At 35.9% G+C, this 25,802-nt stretch overlaps 2 protein-coding genes across 2 annotated transcripts; one reads left to right on the top strand and one right to left on the bottom strand.

Annotated features, from left to right (window-relative positions):
- The first annotated feature begins 1,168 nt into the window (after positions 1-1,168).
- LOC113042946 (28S ribosomal protein S35, mitochondrial-like) lies at positions 1,169-11,684 on the top strand. The gene is made up of 8 exons (XM_026201972.1): positions 1,169-1,361; positions 1,801-1,833; positions 2,271-2,458; positions 3,495-3,559; positions 3,654-3,792; positions 5,186-5,295; positions 5,396-5,465; positions 11,312-11,684. The coding sequence occupies exons 1-8, from the start codon at positions 1,217-1,219 to the stop codon at positions 11,585-11,587; spliced, it is 1,026 nt and encodes a 341-aa protein (XP_026057757.1). The 5' UTR covers positions 1,169-1,216; the 3' UTR covers positions 11,588-11,684.
- Positions 11,685-15,825: 4,141 nt separating this feature from the next.
- LOC113042797 (MANSC domain-containing protein 4-like) lies at positions 15,826-18,419 on the bottom strand. The gene is made up of 4 exons (XM_026201798.1): positions 18,154-18,419; positions 17,138-17,272; positions 16,278-16,852; positions 15,826-16,182 (listed from the first exon to the last, which is right to left on the bottom strand). Exons 1-4 carry the CDS (start codon positions 18,371-18,373, stop codon positions 15,826-15,828), a joined length of 1,287 nt encoding a protein of 428 aa, XP_026057583.1. The 5' UTR covers positions 18,374-18,419.
- Positions 18,420-25,802: the final 7,383 nt, after the last annotated feature.

Raw genomic sequence — 25,802 nt, forward strand, 5'->3', positions numbered from 1 at the left:
TTTATGCAGGAATTTATTTATGCATTTAAATAATTTAGCTGCATTTGTTCACCTTGAAATTTTTATATACAATTTTTATTGTAAAAAAACTTTTGATGTAAAAAAAATGTCTTAATGTAAAAAAAACAAGACAAGACAAAGTGCTAAAAGTGCTAAAATGCTATTGTTTCTTGTTATTATGTGCGATAGGCTAACTCTTAACAAGCTTTAAAGTATTGTAAATTAAGTTGTTGTTCATTTCTATGCATATTTTGTGCATACAAAACGCTCATCTCAAAAAGACGTAACTTCAAAAAAAAAAATAATGTTTTATGTTCAATTTAAAACAGAAATTAACTATTTCAGTTGCTATTAATGGTCTTTTCGTCTATATTTAAACCCACAATACGCCGTCTTGAAATATTTAGCTAGCTATACGTTTAACTGTGAAATGTCAAGAAGACCTTTTTTAAATCTTTCATCGATGGAACATCACTTATAAAAACAAAAGAAAGTAACTTTTTAAATCAACAATACCTCTCCAGCAGGGCTCCTGGTGTCAGTTCTTCATCATCCTCTTCTTCATCATCTGAAGTAAACGCGTTGATGTGCTTCAGCTGTCTGTGATGCTGTGAGTGAAACACATGTGGAGAGATGCAGGAGAGATGCTGCGCGCGTCATAGAGTCTGTCAAAGCGCGTGCACGTGGGAAGCTTTTTAAATATGTCATAAATATTCAAAGTTTTCGGCTCTGACATAACATGTAAAGAGCATTATGCTATATTCTCTGAGGGGTAAAAATATGATTTCGCTAAAATATCAAATTAAAGTTAACAAAACGTTATTTACAACCGAGCGCTATTTTATTTACACGCGTATCGCGAACGTGATGGTTTAAAAAATAAGAATTCAAATTGATAATCAGATTAAATATTATCTTTAAAACGCATCTCAAGACGTTCTGTTCAATTCATTCGTTTCCCATCTAGTTATTCTCCATGTAGAACGCAAAAAAAGGCGTTCAATTTAAAATGTTTCACTTTTAAAATGTTACACTTAAATGTTGTTTTTAATGAAAAGCAGAACGTTTAGTTCGTTTAAATCATAGACATTATGATGTCTATGTTTTAAATGCTCTTCTCTCACATAGACAGTAAAAGAAAGGTCTCTCACGATTTGCCCTTCGCTTTATTTGCGTCCATCCGGGCCGCCGTAGTCACGCTGCAGGTTTTTCCATCATGGCTGCGTCCATCACTCACCCTGCGCTGTCCTCCTTATACAAAATAAACTCTAATATTAATGGAATATACAGCTTAATTTCATTCAACAGGAGGATTTCAATCTCCTCTGTCCGCTCATCCAGCGCTGTGGCCACAGAAACCGGTAAAACTCGTATTATCTGTTATTTAATCTATTTACAGGATTACGGAGCGCTACAAAGGATTACAATTATTAATTATTATTATTATTATTATAGCGAAAATATGTCATTACATTCCTAAAATGAAATATTACATTTAACTAACAAATCTGGCGTATTATTACCGTCTTTTTGGACAAGTACCATACGTACTACCATGGTACTCGGTGACTTACTAAGTAAAATACGGTTGTAAATAAAAAAAAAAAAAAAATTGAGCTGTAACCGTGGTATATATATATTGACACTGTCATTGTACCATTTGTTTCAGGGTTAATTGCGCGTCTGTATGGTGTATTTAAAATAAAATGTTTTTTGTTGTTTGTTGTTGTTGTTTTTATGGCCTAATATTATATCAGTATGACTTTACTAATTTGAAAAATGTCCAAAATGTGATTACAGAAGCCTCAGGCCGAGGTGTTCGGGTCAGCGGAGGTCAAGAGACAGGTTATTATTACACTTCACATACAGTGGCATGCAAAAGTTTAGGAAACCCTTGCAGAATCTGTGAAAATGTGAATAATTTTAACAAAATAAGAGAGATCATACTAAATGCATGTATTTTTATTTAGGACTGTCCTGAGTAAGTAACAGAATGCATTAAGCGTTGGGGGTGAAAACTTTTGAACACGATGAAAATTTTTCTTTTTTGTTGAAATATAATTTTTTTTCCATTTAGTTCTTCCTTTTGTAAGCAACAGAAGATACTTGCATGTTTCCCGGAAATTTTTTGCGTTTAGTATGATCTCTCTTATTTTGTAAAAATTATTCACATTTTCACAGATTCTGCAAGGGGTTCTCAAACTTTTGCATGCCACTGTAATCATAATGCAGATGGTGGTCTGATCTATCTTTATGAATCTGGTAAATAGTATTAGTGTTAATTGCACAGGCTGGGGAGCCCAGGAGCGAGCGGATGGCTGTGGATCAGGACTGGACAGCTGTTTATCCCACTGCAGCGTCGTTCAAACCGGCCGCCGTTCCTCTGCCGGTGCGGATGGGATATCCCGTGAAGAGAGGAGTACCACCTGCCAAGAAGGGCAACCTGGAACTGATAAAGGTGAGCAAGTCTTTTCAATTACCTACATTAAAAAAAATTTAAAAAATAAGCAAACTCATGCAGAAGTGTAGTGTACAATATGCTTTTATTTTGGGAGGTTTCTGCTGGTCTTCAAATCTTAATTTGTCATTCCTCAAATTAAGGTCTGAGAAGGTCTTAAATTGCAGCAGAAAGCCTTGAATTCATAAATGCATGGCATTACACGTTGCATGCACTGCAAAAAAATAAAATAAAAATAAACAATATCTTCCTCATTGTTCATTTCAACGTCCTTGAGTCAAGACACATTTGAGATGCAAATTAAACATATGAAGTCTTGGTTTTGTGAGAAATTAAACACAATTAAGCAAGTTTATGCTCAAAACTAGAACGGTTGTGTTTCAGTCAGCTATGAGAACTTGTTTTTTTCAGAGTTCTTTGGCAGATTTGTTCTTGTTTTAATCATAAACTCGCTTCATTTTGACACTCTTTCTGAGAAAACAAGATTTCTTATGTATATTTTTGTTCAATAAATATTCTTGATGTAAGAATCTTAAGATATTTGCACTGGAAGACGAGACAAAAATACCTTTTTTTTTCTCTCTCAAGCTATAGTACGATTTATTTCCATATTTTTGGAGTGTTTGAGCTAATTTAATTATTCCCATTCATTTAATTAAAATGGATTTAAAAAATAATGGAGACCTGCTGGAAGTTGACAATGGTGAAGTGTGGCTAATGCAAGACATTTATGTTTAGAGACCGTATTGGACACAGTTTGTTCCATTGAAATTCCTCTTCATTTTTCTTTACTTGGTCTTAAAAAGTCTTAAATGCACATTCATAAGACCTGCAGAAAGCCTGTGTGTGCATTATGATGTGCATGGCAGAGCATATCTATAAGGTCAGTCTCTTTGAACAGAAATGTTTAGAATTTGGAACAGATGGTTTTTCTGCAAAAATGGAAACCGGTCTATATAGATGTCTTTGTTTTGTTGCATATACATTAAAGTGTGATAATAGTGATAAAACACTTTTTTGCTTTGATGTCTTTCAGATCCCAAACTTTTTACACTTAACCCCTGTTGCTATTAAGAAGCACTGTGAGGCCCTGAAGCGTGAGTTTTAGTTTTTTTTTTTTTTCAGTTTTCAATAATGGACAGCAGAAAAAAAGATAAAGATTCATAAAAGTTTTCCCTGTTTAATATGTGCAGAGTTCTGTTACGGAGTGGCCGTCTGCCCTGGACTCGGATGAGAAATGCATGAAGCGTTTCCCAATCCAGGTGCAGAGTAAGGAGTTCGTATCGGCTGGATTGTCACTGCGAAACCCAGACGCGAGAATAGTGACACTGAAGGTACGTCTGTTTGATTGGGAACAAATTCATGCATTTCTGTCTAAATCGGTGTTTTTGGACAGAAATATGCTGTGAAATGGACTAGTCATTTACTGTCACTACTTAAAAAAAAAAATGAAGCATGATGTGGACTGTTTTTCTGCCCATACTGTCTCCTCTTAGTAGCACATGGCAAAAAATACAGGAGAATTAAATGAGGCATAAACATTCCAGATTTTTAATAAATCAATGAAATGCTGTCACTTGAAGACGTGCATGATGACCTCATTGGTTCGACAGTATACTCTCTCTTCATTTATAATCTGAGATGTGTGATTTATCATAAATCTCTCACCATCTGCCTGAAAAAACCGGGAATCTGAGGTTAATCCCGTTGGATTAGGGCTGGATGTGAAGGGGATCAAAGGGCAGATTTACGGGATGAGGGTCTCCCCCCTCCTCCCCCATTCATTTCTTAACCGCGACAGCCAGAAAACCCCAGATAAGTCCAGCGATAGTGCATCATTGTGCACCATTGTTTTGTTCTTTGAGAGAGTGAGGGAAGTTAGTGACGACGCTCGGTTGTGTTTGTGACGTGCAGAGTTGTGCGTGAAAGATAGTGCCTTTTGAGGGTTTGTAGTTTATAAGAATGAGATTTAATAGAAAGTATGTCCAAGATGACTGGAGGAACGCCAAGTGAACATGATTGCTGGAGAAATGCTGAAGGTTTAAGTGATGACGTGTTGTCCTTTGATGAACCTTTAAGACTGGGAAATGAATACAAATAAACTTTAACACAATATTAAATAAATAGAAAATATTATAATAAAAACTTTAGTTGTTAGTTATAATATTTATATTATTAATTATATTTTGATTTTTTTTGTTTGTTTAAAGATTTAGTGATTTTCTGTGCTTTTCATTGACTATTTGTTATTTTGTATCCCTATTCATATTTTTAATTTATTATACATTTTTTTATTTTTACATGCAATTTATTGATAAGTGTTTAAGCTTACATTTTTGTTTTCTGTTTTAATGATTTTGTTGTGTTTTTGTCATTTTTATTTTCTGTGCAAAGTATCAAGAATCTATTATAGTTTATTATTATTTAAAAAAAAATATATTTTAATACAATTTATAAAACTATTTGATATTGAAGTTTATAGACATTTTCGGGTTTCATTAAAAAAATTATTAGTGATTGCATGCGTTTTTGTCATATTTAATTCATTTAATTTCATAAAATTTAGTTATTTCAATGAATACATCAGGAGATAATAAGCAGGGTCCTGATCATCCTATCAGTGTTTACTATCGGACTGTATTGTACCCTCAAAAATGAAGCATTTTTAACCATTTAAACATTGTCCTTAATTAAAAAATGCAGTTAATAATATTTCTGCCTTTGCAGGTGAAGCTGTCCAGCTTGAATCTGGATGATCACGCCAGAAAGAAGATGATCAAACTCAGTGAAGAGCGATACTGCAAAGACACCGACACGCTCACCATCACCACAGACAGGTGCGTCACATGGAGACACATTCTGGGGGTTTTACTCCTCATTTCTCATGCATTAAAGATATGTGTGTGTGTGTGTGTGTGTGTGTGTGTGTGACTGTAGTTGCCCACTGAGGAAGCAGAATTATGATTATGCCATGTACCTCCTCACCGTGCTTTACCACGAGTCCTGGGTGAGTCTGACTGCACACATTACTTCAGATGCACTCACATTTCTATGCCATTTCTACTTTTCCCAGCAAGCTGAAATGAGATGCATTTTTGTGCTTTATTAGCTGCCATGTACAAGTCTGGATAGGTTCAGTGTTTAAGATCATATCTACTGGGGCTGTACATTTTGAATATCGGTCGAATTTAAAATAAAAATCCACATTCGAATGCAAAAACGTAACGCATACATGATGCTGTTTTGAAGCAACTTGATTATATATGGTTAATAAATATTTTGCATGTGTTATAGTCATGTTATTTTAATGCTTTGTATAAACGTGCATTAGTAATATTTTGCTCGATGCGCTCTCTTATGCCCTTTTTTTCACCCTCTAACTGAAATTATGCCTTTTAAAATTCGAATATGATTTGAATATTGATGATATTTTAGTACATAATTCAAATATAGATATCCAGCCATTTTGGCAGCCCTAATATCTACACAGTAGGGAAGGATTTCCATGCTACAGGGGGGATTTCATGAAAACAGTCAAGATATATATATATGCAGGTCAAAATTTGCATGAAATAAAACATTGTGCATGAAGAAAATTAACCCTGTAGATGTTGAAATAGTCAACAGTAATTGAGATGCATAGTATCTATATCAGTATCAATATCAGTCACCACTTGATTTCATTTTTTGTATAAAGTACTAAACAATAATACATGTTTGTGTTTGTATATATATATATATATGTATGTATGTATATGTGTGTGTGTGTTTATAAAAAACTAAATCTAATAATAAATTATTATATAATTTTTTGAATATAATAATGTACATAATATATTTCTTAAGGGTGGCAGAGTAGTATAATGTTAGCAATAATATCATATAGTTCAAGTGTCAATTCACTTTTGTTCAAACTTTCTAATGGCATAAATGGAGTAAATTATGACAAAATTCCTATTTTTAAGTGAACCGTTTCTTCAAGCATGAGCGATACTAATAGTGATGCTTGCGTTAGCAGGAATCATTGTGATTTCTGGATCAGTGCATTGACTTCTGTCTGATGGAGGGTGATGTGTTCTCCGTGCTCGTGTGTTTGAGTCTCTCTGATGTCTGAACACATCAATATTTCATATCTCTATTGTACCTGAACTCTTATGAAAGTTTCAGTGGGGTCCCGCCGGCAGCGGGGTGGATTTCCATGACCGAGAGAGACCCCCTGTGGGATGACATTAAACAATAGGACGAGGGGGGCCTGAATAAAGGCTGGGAATCCACAACAGTGATGGTGCACTTTGGGTTTTTACATCTTTTTCCTGAATTTGAAATCAGTTTGGAATTAAACCTGGAACTTTATTCATTTATTTATTTTCAGGCCTGAAAAGTAGAAATGAAAATGTCACTTATTTATATATAATATTTGACTAAAATTATTTATAATTATTATTTTTATTTTAAAATATAAAGTCTTTATAGTGACAAATATATTTCAAATATATGATAAATATATGTTGTAAACCGTGAAGCTTAAAGCAATTCATATTTTATAATTAAAATATATTTAAAAGCCTTCAAAATACTAAAATGTACTACAAAATGTGCAAGAAAATATATATTTTTTTATCTTAAAATAAATTTTTGCTAAATGCAAAATGCATTTATTTTTTTAAATGTATTTTTGAAATTAAAGAAAACAATTGCAACTAAAATGTATGTTTGTAAATATATTTTACAATATATTAGCAATTATATGTAAAAAAAAATATATAAATATTTTTTTTTTTTTTATGAGGGGGCTTGTTTTTAAATGTTAAATTGGTGTGAAAACAACTATTAAAAAGGTAATTTGTTTTAAATTTTTAGTTAAGTTTTAATTCTTACCTTGAGCTTGATCACATTTAGTGGTGAAACCAAAGCAATCCATCACTCAGATAGTGTCATGATTATCTACCTGATCAGATGATTGACAGCTGTCTCACCCAATGAGCAACCCGAGAGTGGAAACGGCGGCTGAATGGAAGCATCTGATTGGCTGACAGTTAGATTCCATTGGAAAAAGCAGTTGGCGGCGGCTCAGAAGATTCTCATTACAGCAGGATGAAGCGCGTCATCAATAATTCACGTCATATCTGCGCGGAAGAACCGTCTCCGCTTCCACCGAGGTCACGATCAAAGTTGAGAGCGGCTGTTTAATTGACAACAGATGTAATGTGACAGTTTCCTTTGTGAATTAAGCGAGACTCGAAAAAGCGTTTAGTAACCTTTGAGTGTCACATGATTCACCTCATTAGCACAACAGAGGACGAATTAGCAAGCGCTTTTTGATAAAACACAGATTAAGACTAGAGCGGTGTAATCTATACACTTGAACTTCTCAAAGTCGGCAAACTGAGGGCTTCCTACGCAGATGATCTTCTTAAAGCGTCTTTGAGGAGTAAAGAACATGACCTTTAGATTCAGACAAGGTCGAACACAAAACTATAACAATAACGGATCGGGTGTCAATAAAATGCAAAGAAATGCTCAAGATGTGTGCATTTTCCCATCATGCTCTAGCTGGCTTTGGTATTGTGTGACTGTGTTCTGAGCTTCACTGAGAAGCCTGGCCGAGAGCCACGCTCCAGCTTTGTTTGCCATCCTGGTTGGGAAGTGTAACGGTGTCCGCTGGCCTTTCGCTAGCACAATGGCTAGCACAGTAGCGGCTCGGAGCGCTCAGGACGGGGTAGAGTGACGTCGGGTGGGAACGGGAGGGGGGCGGTTCGCCACAAAGCAGCTGATTGTTTCAGACCACGAGGGTGATTGTATCTCCAAGACCTGATTTAGCTGCCAATACAGCCACAGGATAATCCATTCAAACTGTGTTCACATTGACTGGAAGAGGTTTTGGAACAAATGTGGCCTGGGTGTGTTTCCACAGGTTAAATATCACCCCTTTTTTCCATTTCATTTGGTTTTTAATGCGTCGTGAAGTCATCACAGCACGTGATTGCAATGCGGTGCATTAGGGTGGCCAAACGGCAAAATAAATCAACGATACAGCTCGACTTCACGGAAATGTATTGGGATACTTGTGGATTACATTTTCCTAATTTAAAATGCATTTTGTTTAAATCAAATACTAAAACATATTACAAAAAAAAATGTTAATTTTAGAATGCATAATGCACATTTTACATATATTTTAGAATTTAATTTAACTAAAACTTAGCAAAATATACTTATGCATATCTGCACTAGCTATATATTTAAATGGCAACAAAGGGACTTTATTAAATAAATAGAAATTGTTTTTTTAAATCTAAAACTTAATTTAAACCCTCAAATGCTCAAATATTTTACAATATGTCCTCAAAAACAAATGTTTCCAGCCTTAAAATACATTTTTGGTAAATATAGTAAACTAAAGTATATTAAAACACTTTAAAAACTATATTAGCGTTTTATTTTGCCTGCTGACCAAGAAAAAGTTTCAAATGTTGGCCTTGTATACAATGCAACTTAAGGACACGTTTTTTTTTTGTTTGTTTTTTTGTTTTTTGTTTATCAAAAACAAAACAAAAACCTTCAAATGCTGAAATGTATTACATGATGTGCAATAAGATGTTTCCAATCCTAACATATATTTGGAGTAAATGTTGGAAATATAAATAACTAAAACTTCTAAACATGTTATATGTACTTATATTAGCAATATATTTCTTGAGCGAAAATCTGGGCTGCCAAGTATTTTTCATAAAAAATGCAGTTTATGGAAATAAATTTTTCAAATGTAAAACATTTAGTTTAAAATGCTAAAATATATTACAAATGTGGGGGAAAAAAATACATTTCTGATAATAACATTTATTTGGCCTGAATACAAATGCATATAATACTTTTTATTAAACTTTTTCTCATTATGTGGTGAAACGTCACTTTTTTCAGTCTTTTCCAAAAATGTGGTTTATATATTGATTTCACATCGACTTTAGCGCTTGGTTTTGGTGTTTCTTGAACAGAAGAGCTCATATTTTTCTTTCCGGGCGTCAGAGCGGTTAACCGTTCAGCTCCGCTCTCAAACCACGAGCGTCTTCATGTCTTCAGTCAGGTCCTCAATCACACTCCTATTCTCTCCAGTGAAAGGCCAATCTCATCAATTAGTCGCAAACCGTTTGATTTGCCTCTTCGGCTAAATTGAATCATTTGGGTCAAGAGTCCTAATCAAATCCTCACGATCTGGCCAAACCACCTTCATCTCTGTAGAAACCAGCGAATGCATCCATCAGTCGCTCCCTAAGTAGTGCCCTGCGGCCGGCTGATTTGAGCAGAGGAATGGAGGACGTTTGGAAAGGGATTGGTTTGTGTGTGCATGCCCTGTATTGATAGTCATTAGTCTGAAGCACCTGCACCAGAGGCCTTCATGCACACAAAGACGCTTTTGTCACCGAGGATGGCAAGTATTGGGAAAATGTAGTCTCAGGCAAAGGAGGGACTCCAAGGGTTCTTATCAAACTCGAGCTGTCTTTAAAAGTTTGCTCACTTAAGCGAATGTTGAGCGGCGTCTCTTCATGTTTTCAGTGAAATCCGAGCCGCTCGTCGAGTTTAAGTAGCCGTGTTTATTACAGCAGTTCCTTTCCAAATCAGCTTGGCATTTTTATCGTGCCAGAATTCCTCAGCCGGTCAAAAAGCATCGTTTGTTTTCAATGCTTAAACTATCTTAGTCTAGGTTGGGTTTAAATGTGCTTTTGACATTTGTGTCATCAGATCACTTCTTTAGGCAGAAGATGATATTTTAAGTCTTGATCGTTTAGTGTCACATGCTCTCGATTCATCGCTTTTATGCTGAATCTCAGTCTTCAGTGAAGTTGGTGCTTCTGTGAGGATGGTCAAAGTTGCAATTGCAGGAAACTCGATTGTCTATGTGATGTGCAGTGTAAATATCTGCTTATTTTGCATTCTTTGAATATTGTTTTCGTAACAACGAATAAGCATTGCTAAACACTTTAGTGTTTAACAATAGATAATAGAATAGTAATATAAATATATATATATATATATATATATATATATATATATATATATATATATAGGGCCATTTTTGTATACACTTAATGTATTTTATTTTAATGCAATGTATTTTAAAGTGAAGGTTAATTTAGATTGATATGAAAAGTCAAAAATTAAGGAAATAAAAAAAGCATTTATTTTTAAATATATTCAAACATTTTTTATAAGGGTCTTTTTTTTTTTTTTTTTTTTTTTTAGATTTATACATCATCTGAAAGCTGAATAAATATACTTTTTGTTGATGTCTGGAAAAAAATTGGCTGAGATACAACTATTTGAAAATCTGGAATCTGAGGGTGCAAAAAAAAATCTAAATATTTAGAAAATTGCCTTTTAAAGTTGTCCAAATGAATTCTAAGCAATGAATTACTAATCAAAAATTAGGTTTTGATATATTTACAATTGGAAATTTACAAAATATTTTCATGGAACATGATTTTTGACCCTTACAATTCTTACAAATACCCTTGCTACTTCTGACTTCTGACAGATTTTGTGCTCCAGGGTCACATGTTCCCATACAGTGGAGACTTAATGTTTCTTCATGTTAAATGTAATCCCATACAGTCACAGGAGTAAAAGACTGCTGATGTTGCACAGTGTGCTTTTGCTTTCACCTAATTTCATTTGGGTCAAATTGTACAATCTGACGATTGCAGCAATCATAATCGTACATTCATTTCCCCCACTGCATTTGGTAAAACACATCAACACATCTGAGAGTGAACACCAAACATCTTCCACTTGATCAGTCAATCATTTTCACTATCAGTCTTTTAAAGCTGTTTTTGTCATGCCGCTGTTTTACAGAAAACTGAGGCGTGGGAGCAGGAAAAGACGCGTGCGGATATGGAGGAGTACGAGTGGGAAGACAGTCCGTCCCAAAAGAAGGTTCTGGACACCCTCCTGCGCATGCGAGCGCTTGGAGCGAAGGATGAGGTGGAGGAGGGAACCAGGGAGGAGCTGCTGGGGCAGCCGGTGGTGCAGGAGTACAGAGACACCATGCTCAGGCTGAAGAACGAGGGAGAGACCGAGGAAAATCTGCACAAGTATAAAGAGGCTGTGAAGAAGCTCTTTAATATCTGAGCTGCCTTATAGAGAATATACATGTAGAATTGCATATTAAAAATGTGTTGGGGAAAACTAAAAGCACTAAGGTGGCGTTTTTTCCACCAGTGAGCCATGCAATGTTCTCATCATTTTGATGTTTTTTTTATTATTATATGCAAAAGTCTGCTATATTCACGAAAAATAAATTAATGACAAATGTCTTAACCAATTTCAGCTTCGTTTTTTTTTTTTATGAAAAACAAAACAAGACTATTGAAGCTTCTGTCTTCTAAAGGTACAATAAAAAGTTCTATCGAAAATGCTATCAGTTAAGAGCCTATTTCTGCCATAAATTGGTAAATGCAACTTTTTTTTTTTTTTTTTTTTTTTTTTTCACAAATCTTTTTTTTTTTTTTTTTTTGCAATTGTGATATTTATAACTTGTAGTTCTGAGAAAAGTAAATTCTGAGATGTAAACCTAAATTGTAAGAAAAACGTTTGAATTCTGAGTTTACATCTCACAATTCTTTTTTTTTTTTATCAGAATTTTGAGAGGATGATGAAAAAAAAGGGGGGGTGAAACGTTTTTCATTCTTTTGCAGAATTAGGCTTTCATAGATAACAGATTAAATTATGGGACAAAACAAAACTGACTGCAATGCAACATCATAAAAAAAATGTTTAAAAAAAGCGAGAGAGAGAGAGAGACCGCAAATGAAAATTGAGATTTTCTTCAATAAGTTCTCTTTTTATTTCATGAAAAATAAAATAATGCAGGTTTGAATGAGACTTGGATGAGTACATGACAAAATATCTTATAAATCTGAATATCCGACACCGTAAATGTGTAGTTTACTTTATATAAACTGGGTCAGTTCATTTCATATCTTGAAAAATGATCTATAGAACATTAAACACAATCTCCGCACACTCAGACCCACACAAAACATTCCCTCGATGAGGCATCAGGTGCCATTACAGCACCCCACTGAAAGGACGCTTTGAGCCAGCATCTAGTAAAAATACCCCTGCACTCCATTAGTTCCTGCTCTGAGCTGTCACTTCTGGGAAAGCAGAAACCGAACTCCTCTGCGAGAGCTTCCGGCCGCTTCCATTTGGACATGGAGAGCGGCGGCGGTCTTGCGCATCTTAAAGCACTTAGCAACAAACTGCTTTTTGGAACAAAACTGTTGGGTGTTCTCGACTGGACGAGTGTTTGCAGAGTCGTTTTTCACTCAAGTGCATCCAAAAATAAGACTTTAAAGGTAGAATTTAAATATAAACTATATATAAATATAAATCTGTATAAGGCTTACATGCACAAAACTGTCCAAGAAAGACAGTTCTTCACTAATACTTCCATAAAATACATGCTTTCATCATGCATTCACTTTCTAAAACAAGCTCTTGCTTGAAAATACACCAAATCTGAACCAAAACATAGCCTTCATAGGTAGAATTTAAATGCATCATAGTGCAGACTTCTATGATGCCTTGTTTTGGCCAAATTTTAAAGCAGCATGTATTTTTTGCAAATGCAAATTCCCAGAATGCATCGCAACCAAACTCGGTGAAAACAAACAAAATAAATCACTTATTTATACATTAATTTTAACTAATTTAATATCAAATATAATGTTTGAAATGTAGTTAAATCCAACTTAAATGGACTGTTTACCCCATAGTTTAAGAGCATTAGCTCAACAAAACAACACAAAAGTCTATAAGAATTAATTGTGAGATTCTGCCCATGTAAAGCATTCAAAATCAATCACTTATGAGACTCCATCTTCGGTGCTGTCTTCAAAAGCAGATGGCAGAATAAATTAAGTCAGTTTACTAGGTTTTGAAAAACTAAAATCAATCTTCAGAACGGTTTAACTTTTATATTTTACAGAAATGCTCATGGTGACATTTTGAAGTCCTCTGGCGAATCCTCAAATGCTCACGAAATACTAACGTTTGTTTTTGATAGTCCATGGATGGATGGTTTTTAGCACATTCACCTTAAGTTTAAATTAAACCATATTAAATTTTAGCAGCATCTACAAAACATGATCAACTGATTATGCCTGTGTTCTCCAAATCTGGGCCTGGAGTGCCACTGTACTCTCCGACCTCTATAAAACTCATCATCTTTTAATTTTTTGGTAATCTCAAAGATTAATTTATTCAGGTATGTTTGATTAGGATTGGATAAACTCTGCAGGACTTTTGTCCTCCAGGGGCAAAATTGCACCAGCTGTGCATAAATTACAACTTAGCCTAGTGTTTATATAAAGATTCACTAAAGTTACGCACTGCCAGATATTTTTGCATTGCACCATTAAACTTAGTTGAAGCAAAAGTTTACATATAAATTACGGGGGCATTTACACGAATCTGAAAATGTCATGTGTTTTGGCTGCACATTTACATAGCAATGTATTTGGGGGGTTTTACTTTGTTTTTCATTTTTTCAAACAGCAATTTTTTCCAGATGAAAACATTATCGTCTCCCTTTAAATTATAAAAACACAACTTTCTGAAAACTGTGAAGTCATGCACATATATATCACATGCTCAGTCTATTGGCACGCGTGAGTTTCTTTACAAAGCGACATCGCCAACTACTGGCCATGCATGCATAATACAGCGTTTTAGTCAATTTTGTGGATCCGTGTGATGTTTGGACAACATTGTTGTCAGTACACAAAACGTTTCAAAAACACATTTCGGCAAACTCTTCCGTTTTGTTCTACAACCTTGTCGTGTAAATTTACCCTAAATATTTACAGAAGCCTCTGACTTGGAGTAACGGTTAGAATAAAATGGCAAATTGACTGAATTGCATCAATAAGCTCATGTATAACCTGATAGACTTCAATCCCCTAGACATAATAATAATGACATTTACATTTTAAGAGAAAGAATATTACGTTAAACTATGTTTAAAAATACCTTTGTTATCCATGATTTCTGTTTGTTGCATGTAAAAAAGGTAGTTGTGATAAACTTTAACTTCTGCTCACATAATGTGAAGGCTTCTAATGGATCACTGAAGATAAATGTCATATTATACAACTGTGCATTACTTTACGGACAGCTTACGACCTACGAGCTGCCTTTAGAACAAATGGTGCAAATTAATAGAGTTACAAACTAGCTAATAGCTAAGACTCTAGTGTGGACTTTATGTTTCAATGTAAGTAAGATTTTAAAAACAGCTGGTGCAACCCAACCCAGTGCCAGATGTGAAGAACTATGCTTTTTACGAACTTTCTCTTACAATGACGTATTTGATGAGTCTCATTGATCCTCTCTTGCACCTCAGATTTGTCCTGTACCTGCCCTTCCGACGCCTCCGGCCTCTCCAGCTCAGAGCCACAAACACCGAACAACAGCAGCAGAATGTGATGGTAGCGCAGGTCGCTAAAGACACTAGTACAGTGTTGGCGGCAAAATGCCACACTGACATCAAGCTTCCATCCCCACCAGTTTGAGGTGCATCACCTGTAGTGATGTTCCGGCTGATGTAACCCTTCGTGTCATTGGGGTACGGTTGACTGTCCACCATGCTGCTAGTTGGGGCAGTTAGAGAAGAACTCAAGCTACTGGTGGTTGCGGAGTTGACCAGTCGAGTCTGTGTGAAACTTAGGGTCAGGTATCTGGGGGTTGTAGAACCATATGTGTTGATTGTAGGATTCGTTGTGGTTGAGATCTGCAAGGTTCTTGTGTCACTGCTAGTTGTCTCTTTTGATTGGGATAGAGTTGAAGTTTGGGTTGGGGTTTGTAAATGCCATGTAGACGTCTCATATGCAGGGGTAGTTTGTGTTGAGGTTTGTAAGGGAACAACTGTAGAAGTTAAAGGGTCTATGGTTGTCCACTTTGATGTAGTAGTCGTCTTTCGGGAATTGGGTGTAGAGCCCATTTTGGTCTCTGATGTGCTTTGAGCAGTTTTAGATTCTATTGTCGTATATGCAGCTGTAATTTGGGTCAATGTTTGTAAGGGAACGTTTGCAGAAGTTAAGGGTTTCGTGGTAGTTGTTGCTTCAGATTGTAAAGGTGCATAAGTCTTAACAGTTTTTTGCACTGTTGTTTTTGGATACTCTTCTAATTTGGACTTATAAAGCGAAGTAGCTTGCTCTGTAGTTTGGTGTAAGGGTTGTTGGGTACTTGTCATGACCTTGGTAAAATATTTCAAAGACTTTTGAGATGCCAGTGTGTTTGTAGTCTGTAGAGTTGAAGTTTGTAATCCCAAATGCTGTTGAGTAGTCGAGGAACTTGAAGAATGCCTAGTGTCTTGAAAAGCCGTCGCCAAAGTGTTTGTATTCTGTAGAGTTGTAGTTTTTAGTCCCAAAGACTGTTGGGTAGTTGAGGAACTTGAAGATTGCATTGATTCTTGGGAAACAGTCACCAAAGAGTTTGTTTTCTGTAGAGATGTAGTTTTTAGTCCCAAAGACTGTTGGGTAGTTGAGGAACTTGAAGATTGCATTGATTCTTGGGAAACAGTCACCAAAGAGTTTGTTTTCTGTAGAGATGTAGTTTTTACTCCCAAAGACTGTTGGATAGTTGAGGAACTTGAAGATTGCACAGTGTCTTGGGAAGGCATTACCAAAGAGTTTGTATTCTGTGAAGCTGTAGTTTTTAGTCTCAAAGTAGTTGAGGAACCTGAAGATTGCATAGCCATTTCAGAAGCCATCGCCAAAGAGTTTGTAACTTGTATAACTGTAGTTTTTAGTCCCACAGTCTGTTGGGTAGTTGAGGAACTTAGAGCTTTGTTGGTTGGGATAGAGGTCAAAGTAGAGTCAAAGAAGTCAATTGTAGAGCTTGGGTGGGCTGTGGTTAAATAAACAGGCGAGGGGGTTGGGATTCTTTGGTTTAAAGTATCAGTTATTGTATCAGGTTCACCCGTCGGAGAGGTGGTCGTATGACGCATGTTTATCAATGCTCCCTGTGACGTAGAAGTCGTCTGTTGGGGATTGAGTGTAGAGTCCATTTTAGGCTCTGACGTAGTTGATATAACGTGTTCTGACGTGTTTTGAGTAGTCGTACCCTGTGTTGTAGTACATCGAGGGAGGGTTTGTTGTACTTGATGCACACTAGGAACAGCGCGAGTGGTTTGTTGGGGGGTTGTGGGTGTTTTCGTGCTAGTGGATGCAGGACTGATTGAACGGACGGGTGGGTTGGGTGGATAGTTGAACTGACGCTTGTCAGAGGTCAGCGGCTCTGATACATTGAGTCGTGAGGAGGACATGTGAGGCAGCACACGCACGTTGGTGGTGAAGTACTTCCCGAAAACCAACAGATCAGGATCCACACCTGCGACACATCCAGCAACAAATATCTCAATCAGATCATTTATAAACTAGCTTTATCCTATTCAAATGAATATGTAAACTCAGGGAATGTACAGAATACTAAAATGCACACAGTAATTCTGTTCTGGCTTCAAATTATGTCTTGCATAGAAAAGAAGTTTGGTCTTTTTATGTTTGAAGGCTTTTAATGTAGGCAATGATGCGATCATCATTAAAAGAAAAGGAAAGATCATCGTGGTTTTAAATTTCCTCTTACCAGAGTAGATTTTGGTGTGCAGTTTCTCACCTTTAGTGACATTATAGAGGATGACATTTCCTCTGTGGTGAGGAATGCAGCTCTCAGGGTTCGGACATTGAAGATGAAAGCAGTTCACGCTGTCCTGAGTGGTGTTGAAATGATACACAGCCAGGTTGCAGGAGACTGTACATGCAATTCATAAGGTTAACGAAATCTTCCTAGTTGAAGATTGTGACTTATACTTAAAAAATATAGATTTGTGCAATCACTTTTATTAATAAACAGTTGTTCACGTTTTTATTTTTAAGTCAAAATGATAATAGGTCATTATAACTTACATGCATAATCAATAATTTATTTAAGAAACAAATTTCTCAAAATTTATTTTCCATTACAATAATGACTACATAAAGCATTTTACCTCTACAACTTATGCTCTTAAATATGAATATTGTTGACTTTTATGACTAATTGCTTGTGTTGTTCCTGATTTGGAAGTTGCTAAAAGCATCTTGCAAAATAATAAATGAAAAAAAAAATGGTATCTATTATTTTATATTTTCTCAAGCTAAACATTTCACAAAAATACATTTGTGAGGCTTTAAACAGTATAGACGTGATGTTCAAACTGAAGACAAAATGCATTTTTAACACTCACTTCGTCACTAAATAATGAGCGTGATTGCAAATTAATATTTTTTTATCTACAACCATCACTTTTCTTCATTTTTTAATCTCAATGTGTGGGAATCAGCTGGTGTTTCGGTGATTTTTAGTAGATGTATGGAGTCAGTCCTCCTCAGGTTCACACAAGTGTAGAGAATAACATTAATTATCAACATTTTCAACTGAACTAACCACAAACAAACTCTAGTTAACACAATTATGCATTGTTACATAATGTATAAAATCAAACTTTTTTTGTGAAGTGAAGTGAGCCTGTACTGTCTTTCTTTCAAATAAATGCCACTTGGTTTGATGTTTTGATGGACATTCAGACAATTTTTTTAGTTCTAGGTGCTACTTTAGGTGGTCAATTCTACATTTTAAAGCATTAGACTCACAGTTTCGCGTGAGGCAGCAGGCTCTGCTGCACTTGACCGCAGACTCCTCCTGATAAAGCTTCAGGATGTGGGCTCCTCTGCGCTGAGATTCCTCTATGTCCACATACAGTCCTGGATATCTGCGGATCCAGCAGCTCTTATAGTAAGATGTCGGAGAGCAGCTGGAGTCCGAAGAGCAGATCAAACCCAGAATCCACAGCAAACTCCATGGGACGGTCATCGCGCGAGTCGTTCGTCCTGTCCGCGAGGCTGGAAAGTCAAGTCATGTTGTGAAGCGCTCGTGCTGTTTCTGGCGCAGGTGAGCGGAACCTGCGCAGGTAACAGGTGTGTGGTGATCATGAACGCGCTTGAGGCGAGCGAGAGCACATCGTTTATTCCCTCCTCCACGTTCATTCATTTATTCGTTCACAGATAAATAAATATTCTAAATAACCCTAACTTCTCAAATGGCGATTTTCCAAAACATGTTTATTTGTTTATTCATTTTGTTCTTTTCAAAATATAGCTACAAACTGCATTTGCAATGCTATGCAAATTAAGCTTTTTTTGTATTAACATTAAGCTGAATAGTTGATAGTTGAGAATGAAAATTCTGTCTTTAATTAGCCTACTCGCCCTTTAATTTCTCTCGCTCCAAACCCTTAAGACATACATTCATCTTCACAACACAATTTAAGATATTTGTGATGAAATCCGAGAGCTCTCTGAACCTTCATAGACAGCATTGGTCCTTCTACATTTGATGTCCAGAAAAGTAGCAAGAACGTCGTTAAAACAGTCCATATGTCATCAGTGGTTCAATCATAATTTTATTAAAAATGAGGCTATGAGAATACTTTTTGTGAGCAAAAAAAAAACAAAAATAACAACAATTATTTTCTGCCTCACCCTAGCACCACTATTAATGGGTTTTAATAGGTCTTGCTATATTGTAAAGTCCCCTCTAAAGAGAGTTGTTCCACATGCAGGAGATATTCAAAATATAGGGTCACCAAAAATAGGCCACATTTGGATAAATGACTTATGTACCATCAAAAAAAAGCTGTGCATGAGATCTAATGATATTATTTATAAATTAGCATGCGTCTCATATATATATATATATATATATATATATATATATATATATATATATATACACAGTATTGTTCAAAATAATAGCAGTACAATGTGACTAACCAGAATAATCAAGGTTTTTAGTATATTTTTTATTGCTACATGGCAAACAAGTTACCAGTAGGTTCAGTAGATTCTCAGAAAACAAACAAGACCCAGCATTCATGATATGCACGCTCTTAAGGCTGTGCAATTGGGCAATTAGTTGAAAGGGGTGTGTTCAAAAAAATAGCAGTGTCTACCTTTGACTGTACAAACTCAAAACTATTTTGTACAAACATTTTTTTTTCTGGGATTTAGCAATCCTGTGAATCACTAAACTAATATTTAGTTGTATGACCACAGTTTTTTAAAACTGCTTGACATCTGTGTGGCATGGAGTCAACCAACTTGTGGCACCTCTCAGCTGTTATTCCACTCCATGATTCTTTAACAACATTCCACAATTCATTCACATTTCTTGGTTTTGCTTCAGAAACAGCATTTTTGATATCACCCCACAAGTTCTCAATTGGATTAAGGTCTGGAGATTGGGCTGGCCACTCCATAACATTAATTTTGTTGGTTTGGAACCAAGACTTTGCCCGTTTACTAGTGTGTTTTGGGTCATTTTCTTGTTGAAACAACCATTTCAAGGGCATGTCCTCTTCAGCATAGGGCAACATGACCTCTTCAAGTATTTTAACATATGCAAACTGATCCATGATCCCTGGTATGCGATAAATAGGCCCAACACCATAGTAGGAGAAACATGCCCATATCATGATGCTTGCACCTCCATGCTTCACTGTCTTCACTGTGTACTGTGGCTTGAATTCAGAGTTTGGGGGTCGTCTCACAAACTGCCTGTGGCCCTTGGACCCAAAAAGAACAATTTTACTCTCATCAGTCCACAAAATGTTCCTCCATTTCTCTTTAGGCCAGTTGATGTGTTATTTGGCAAATTGTAACCTCTTCTGCACATGCCTTTTTTTTAACAGAGGGACTTTGCGGGGGATTCTTGAAAATAGATTAGCTTCACACAGACGTCTTCTAACTGTCACAGTACTTACAGGTAACTCCAGACTGTCTTTGATCATCCTGGAGGTGATCATTGGCTGAGCCTTTGCCATTCTGGTTATTCTTCTATCCATTTTGATGGTTGTCTTCCGTTTTCTTCCACGTCTCTCTGGTTTTGCTCTCCATTTTAAAATTTGGAGATCATTTTAGCTGAACAGCCTATCATTTTTTGCACCTCTTTATAGGTTTTCCCCTCTCTAATCAACTTTTTAATCAAAGTACGCTGTTCTTCTGAACAATGTCTTGAACGACCCATTTTCCTCAGCTTTCAAATGCATGTTCAACAAGTGTTGGCTTCATCCTTAAATAGGGGCCACCTGATTCACACCTGTTTCTTCACAAAATTGATGACCTCAGTGATTGAATGCCACACTGCTATTTTTTTGAACACACCCCTTTCAACTAATTGCCCAATTGCACAGCCTTAAGAGCGTGCATATCATGAATGCTGGGTCTTGTTTGTTTTCTGAGAATCTACTGAACCTACTGGTAACTTGTTTGCCACGTAGCAATAAAAAAAATACGAAAAACCTTGATTATTCTGGTTAGTCACATTGTACTGCTATTATTTTGAACAATACTGTATATATATATATATATATATATATATATATATATATATATATATGCATGCATGTGTATTATTCACTTATATACTGTAGGACCTGAACACATTATACAAAGACGTTCTCTGTTAGCTGAGATCACAAAGAATGTGTTTTGTCAAGAAGATCAAACCTCTTTTTAAAAAGCTGACCACCCCTGAAAGTCACTCTAGCTATAAATCAAACAAGTATCTTCTATTTCCCAATACATGTTTTCATAAATATTAATATTTTACACAATTTCCAGATTGCTCAACAGTTTCCCCGTGGAGCACCAACGGCTCTTTGTTCCCAGACGAGAAGTGTTTGATTCATTCTGGAGAAATCGGAGAGGATTATTCTAACTGAATCACAGGAGCTGATACAATGTTCCCCATCGGTTTGTGTGTGTTACAGCCGCAAGTTTGCCAAAAGAGACTTAGATCAGGTAGCAGAGTAGCTTTCACACTCCATTTTACAAAATACAGCAGATCTATGAATCCTGCAAACACTGGCTGGAGAATGAGCGCTCGGAGCCAAGGTGAAGTTGTTGCGCCGGGATCAGCGTTGGAGTTTGCCAGGTCAGGCCGAGCATTTCACACTGAGAAGGCCCAATCCAACCCAAGGGAGTGGGTGAATTTTAAGGGCAATGGCGTAGTTTGACAGAAACATTGGCTGTGTGTACTAAAAAGGCTTCAGTAGATCAATCCTTGCCATTATTAAGAACGCTGACATTTATTTTGGCTTCTTCATGTGCATTAGGAGCCTGCAGGGTCAGGATGCTAATATTTTCTCAGTGTCAGTACAGTAATATATGTCGATGAACAGTATGATTATATTTAAAGTTTAGATTGTGATCATGTGCAACAAGCCGATGAAGTGACATGCAACGTTCAGTAGAGATGTTTCCACCACTAGATGACGCAGGAGCCTCTTCAAACTCACGCTGATTGGCTGATGGCTCCTAAACTTGAGCTGTGACGTCAAACAGATTAGACAGGACAAATAAATATAACTTTTTTATGTAGCCGTGCAAAAATAATAATAATAGGATAGTTAGTTCATTATTTCAGCAGAATATTACTCTGCCATCTGTGACTGCTTATTGTAATAATGCATCTGCTGGGGGAAAAAAAAAGTGTGGGTGCTTCCTAATACCTATTTACTAAACTAACAAAGTAAAGGAGAGTTGCTACAAAATATTCCGTAAGTTCTATCCTGAAAAACATTGCATGAAAAAAAAATGTCCTCCAGTTGCTGTTTTTGTGATGACTCTTGAAACTGTTGTTCATCTCTTTTGGTCCGTTCACAAAGAGATTTTTCATTAGAAATGACATTTATAATGAATGCACTCTGTTTTGGAAGGACACAGTGTTGGGTTTTATTGAGTATGAACAATCTAAAATGAAACCGTTTTATTTGGTGAATCTGATTTTGCTTTGTTGCTAAATTTAATATCCACAGATGCAGATATTCAAACTCCAGCTTTAAACTTTATCTTTCTAACTTTTTCCTATCTTTAATGATAAATAAGTCTTAATTAAAAAAAAAATTCTGTTTGTAATATATTAAACACCCCGTTTGTTTTCCTTTTTATTTGTGTTTACTTAATTTTTTGTTATTATTGTTTATCTTTTTTTGTATTATTTTATGTGTACTGTTCTTGATTGTTGAGGCATTAAAACAACAACTTTTTTATGTAGGATAGAAATCATTAAGTTAATCATTAATATTTTTGGTGGAAATATTATTTCTGTGTCTTCCGTAGAATCATTTATTTTAGCATCTAAAGCGGAAAAAGATTCAGTCTTTGCCACAAAAACCCAAAGGGAGAGGGTTTGATTTTGGCATTGGTGGGGACATGACGGCAGACAACAGACACCTAGTTGTTCAATCAAATTATTGAACAATCAGTAGTCGCTCTATATTGGTATACATGTCTATGCCTTTGAAAATCATAACAAGTGATGCCCGACTTTGTAAACTATAGTTCTCTCATTAAATATGAAGATGTCAAGCAACAGATTAATGAGTTAACACATGGATGTGATTATATTAATAAGTCAGACAGTGAAGTGAGCTGCCTGTTTTTGTCACTCCTCTGAGGAAGATTCATTCACTTTAAATAATAATAACAATCTGGCTCTAAAAACTGTATCTCTACTATATTCATCCAATGTGTCTTCTTAAAGGATAAGTTTGTTTGCAGAATAGAAAATCCTGATGATTTACTCACCCCCATTTTTTTTTTTTTTTTTTTGAGGAACACAATCCAGGACTTTTCTCCCTATAGTTGACTTCGAAGGCGGCCAATGATTTGAAAGGTCAAAATGCAGTTTTCAAAGGGCTCTTAAGCGATCCCAGCAGAGGAAATAGGAGCCTTAATCTAGCAAACAATCTTATTTTATGAAAAATTATATTCATACAACTTTTGAACCCACAAATGCTCTGTATGCTCTTGCTCTGTAATATACACAAATTATGTTTTTCATAGACCTTACATAATGAACCATTGCTTTTTTTCGACCTTAGACTGAGAAAATTCTACTCTACGACCACTGTAAACCACGGGTCCCCTACATGGGAGTCGCTATTTTGCGCCACCATACTTCTACAGTAGCCCTAACGGACAAACTGCTCCTGCAGTGCATGTTTCATTTGCAAATAAAACACTAACAACTAGTAATGAAAGAAATGAAACTGATATGTGCCACCAGAAGAACAAAATAATCAGTTTAAAGGGATAACACACTCCTTTATTCCAAATATCAAACTGTTTCATACTGCCTGATTCTGCTGTCAGGTTAAAATTACACAGTTACCTCTCTGTTTTTACAAGCCCTTGTTGTGGAGAAAACCCCCAGAATCTTCCGGCTTCCTCAGATCAGTACAGAGTTTTAAGTTTTCCACATTCAAGAATACATCTGATAAATACAATATAGCAAATCTACGAAAAAAACACATCACTTAAACATTCAGTCATTATGCGTTCACCTTAGTCCTGATAAATGATGAAAAACTACTGTTTGTCCACTTTTGGTTTGTAAAAAACAAAAAACAAATAGGTGACCATCACACCAGAGTAACAAACACTAATACAAACACTTAGGGGCTAAAATGAGATGAAATGAAGAAAAACCAAAGAACTTTCTCATGCATTTCGTTCTCAATATACAAAAGAAAGAAATTCAAATGTCATGACATTCAGATTTGCCATTCCTGCAGATTCTCTGCTTGTGCCTGTGAGAGTCCTGTGCCCGGCGTGTCTTCGGGACCCCTTCAGGAGTCTGGGCTGCGTCCAGGAGGGGGCGCCGCGGCGTCTGTAGATCAGTGAGCTCAGACGCTCGCTCTCAGTCTTTGACGAGTCTGTAGATGTGATGCTGGGCTCCGTGCTCGCTGGTGGACACTTCAAACACGTATGCGATGCATAGCAAGGTCTCTAGAGTGTCTCTGTTGGTCACCACCTACAACACAGACACAATGTTTGGTCAACGAGCAGCACTTCATGCTACACTCACAGGATCCACTTGATTTGATCCTCTGGGAGTGTAAGTGTCTCCAAGCACAGGGAGCTTTTCATTTTGATGCAGCATTATGAAGACAAACAATGTACGAGTTATTTTCTTAGTAATAACTTTGAACGGATGTAACCATGAACGGTTCAAAATTGAGTTGATTATAATTTAACACAATTCGTTAAACATCAAAACATAAAACAATTTGGCTCCTACAAAATCATTGACAGCGAATGTGGTTTATGAAGCATATCTGACCCAGGGTCGGATATTTTACTAATACTAATTATTAATATCTTAGTTTTTGAATCAAGAAACATGACAAATGTTGCCTCACTTTCTGCACACACACTTACACACACACACACACACACACACACACACACACATACACATACACATAAACACATACACACACACACACACACACACACACATACATATTTAATATATGACACACTACAAAAACTTATTTTGTAGTGTAATGATAATAAATATGAATGAAAATAATTTTAAATAAAATGTAAAAGAAAAAAATAATATATTAGCAATGCATTTGTTGCAATTTTTTGAAATATAATAAATTGTAATATAAAATAAATCCCTAATCAAATACAATGTTACACATTCCAAAATAATACAATATTATACATTGTTCCCTTTATTTACACCTTTACTTAAATTGTACATTTCACATTTTAAATGAAAAAAAAATCAATCTATTTTATTATTGTATGAGAAATGTTGGCTCACTTTAAACATAATCATATACATACATTTTATTTGTAGATAATATTGATTTTATTAATATATTTACATTATCTATATGCTGCTGTACTATTCATATATTATTTATTATAGCCTATATTCAGTATATAATTGTAATGCGAACTACATGAATAAGGACATATGTAGAGTGTTGTTTTGGTCCGAGTGCGTCACTGTCAGTCGTTTGGACTCAATCGGGTGATTGTGTGTGAGGTCCCTCTGTGTCGGGTGAGAGCCCATTGTTTCGGGGTCTCGGCAGAGGGCTGCGTCCCACACACTGGAGCTGTTGTCACAGCCTCATTTCTCTTTTCTTCAGCAGTCTTGAGTCTGTAATGACGGCTGATGTTAAACTGAATTAACTCACACTTACTGCTGAGCTGCAGGAATCACTTCACAATGAGGACAACTGTGTGATCGAAAAAAAATTGCTCTGTCTGGCGCTCTCGTCGATTTTTAGGCTAAAAATCAGTTTGAGTTTTAGTTTTACTCTAAACTAAATTGATCATAATTGCTGTCAAAATACGACAGTTTTTTTATCGTTTTTAGTGTGAAACCATAAATTTAATGCAATATCATTCAACAAGTCTAGTTTGTTTATTTTAGTAAA

Source organism: Carassius auratus, chromosome 25, assembly GCF_003368295.1.
Source record: "Carassius auratus strain Wakin chromosome 25, ASM336829v1, whole genome shotgun sequence".
NCBI lineage: Eukaryota > Metazoa > Chordata > Actinopteri > Cypriniformes > Cyprinidae > Carassius > Carassius auratus.

Bases quoted from the DNA above. Each gene is read 5' to 3' on its own strand.
- LOC113042946 (XM_026201972.1), top strand. From the start codon at position 1,217: ATGGCTGCGTCCATCACTCACCCTGCGCTGTCCTCCTTATACAAAATA. The intron at 5,296-5,395 runs GTGCGTCACATG...GTGTGACTGTAG, and splicing joins CTCACCATCACCACAGACAG to TTGCCCACTGAGGAAGCAGA. The intron at 5,466-11,311 runs GTGAGTCTGACT...GCTGTTTTACAG, and splicing joins TGCTTTACCACGAGTCCTGG to AAAACTGAGGCGTGGGAGCA.
- LOC113042797 (XM_026201798.1), bottom strand. From the start codon at position 18,373: ATGACCGTCCCATGGAGTTTGCTGTGGATTCTGGGTTTGATCTGCTCT. The intron at 17,273-18,153 runs GTGAGTCTAATG...TTGCATGTACAG, and splicing joins CTGCTGCCTCACGCGAAACT to TCTCCTGCAACCTGGCTGTG. The intron at 16,853-17,137 runs GTGAGAAACTGC...GATGTGTCGCAG, and splicing joins CCTCTATAATGTCACTAAAG to GTGTGGATCCTGATCTGTTG.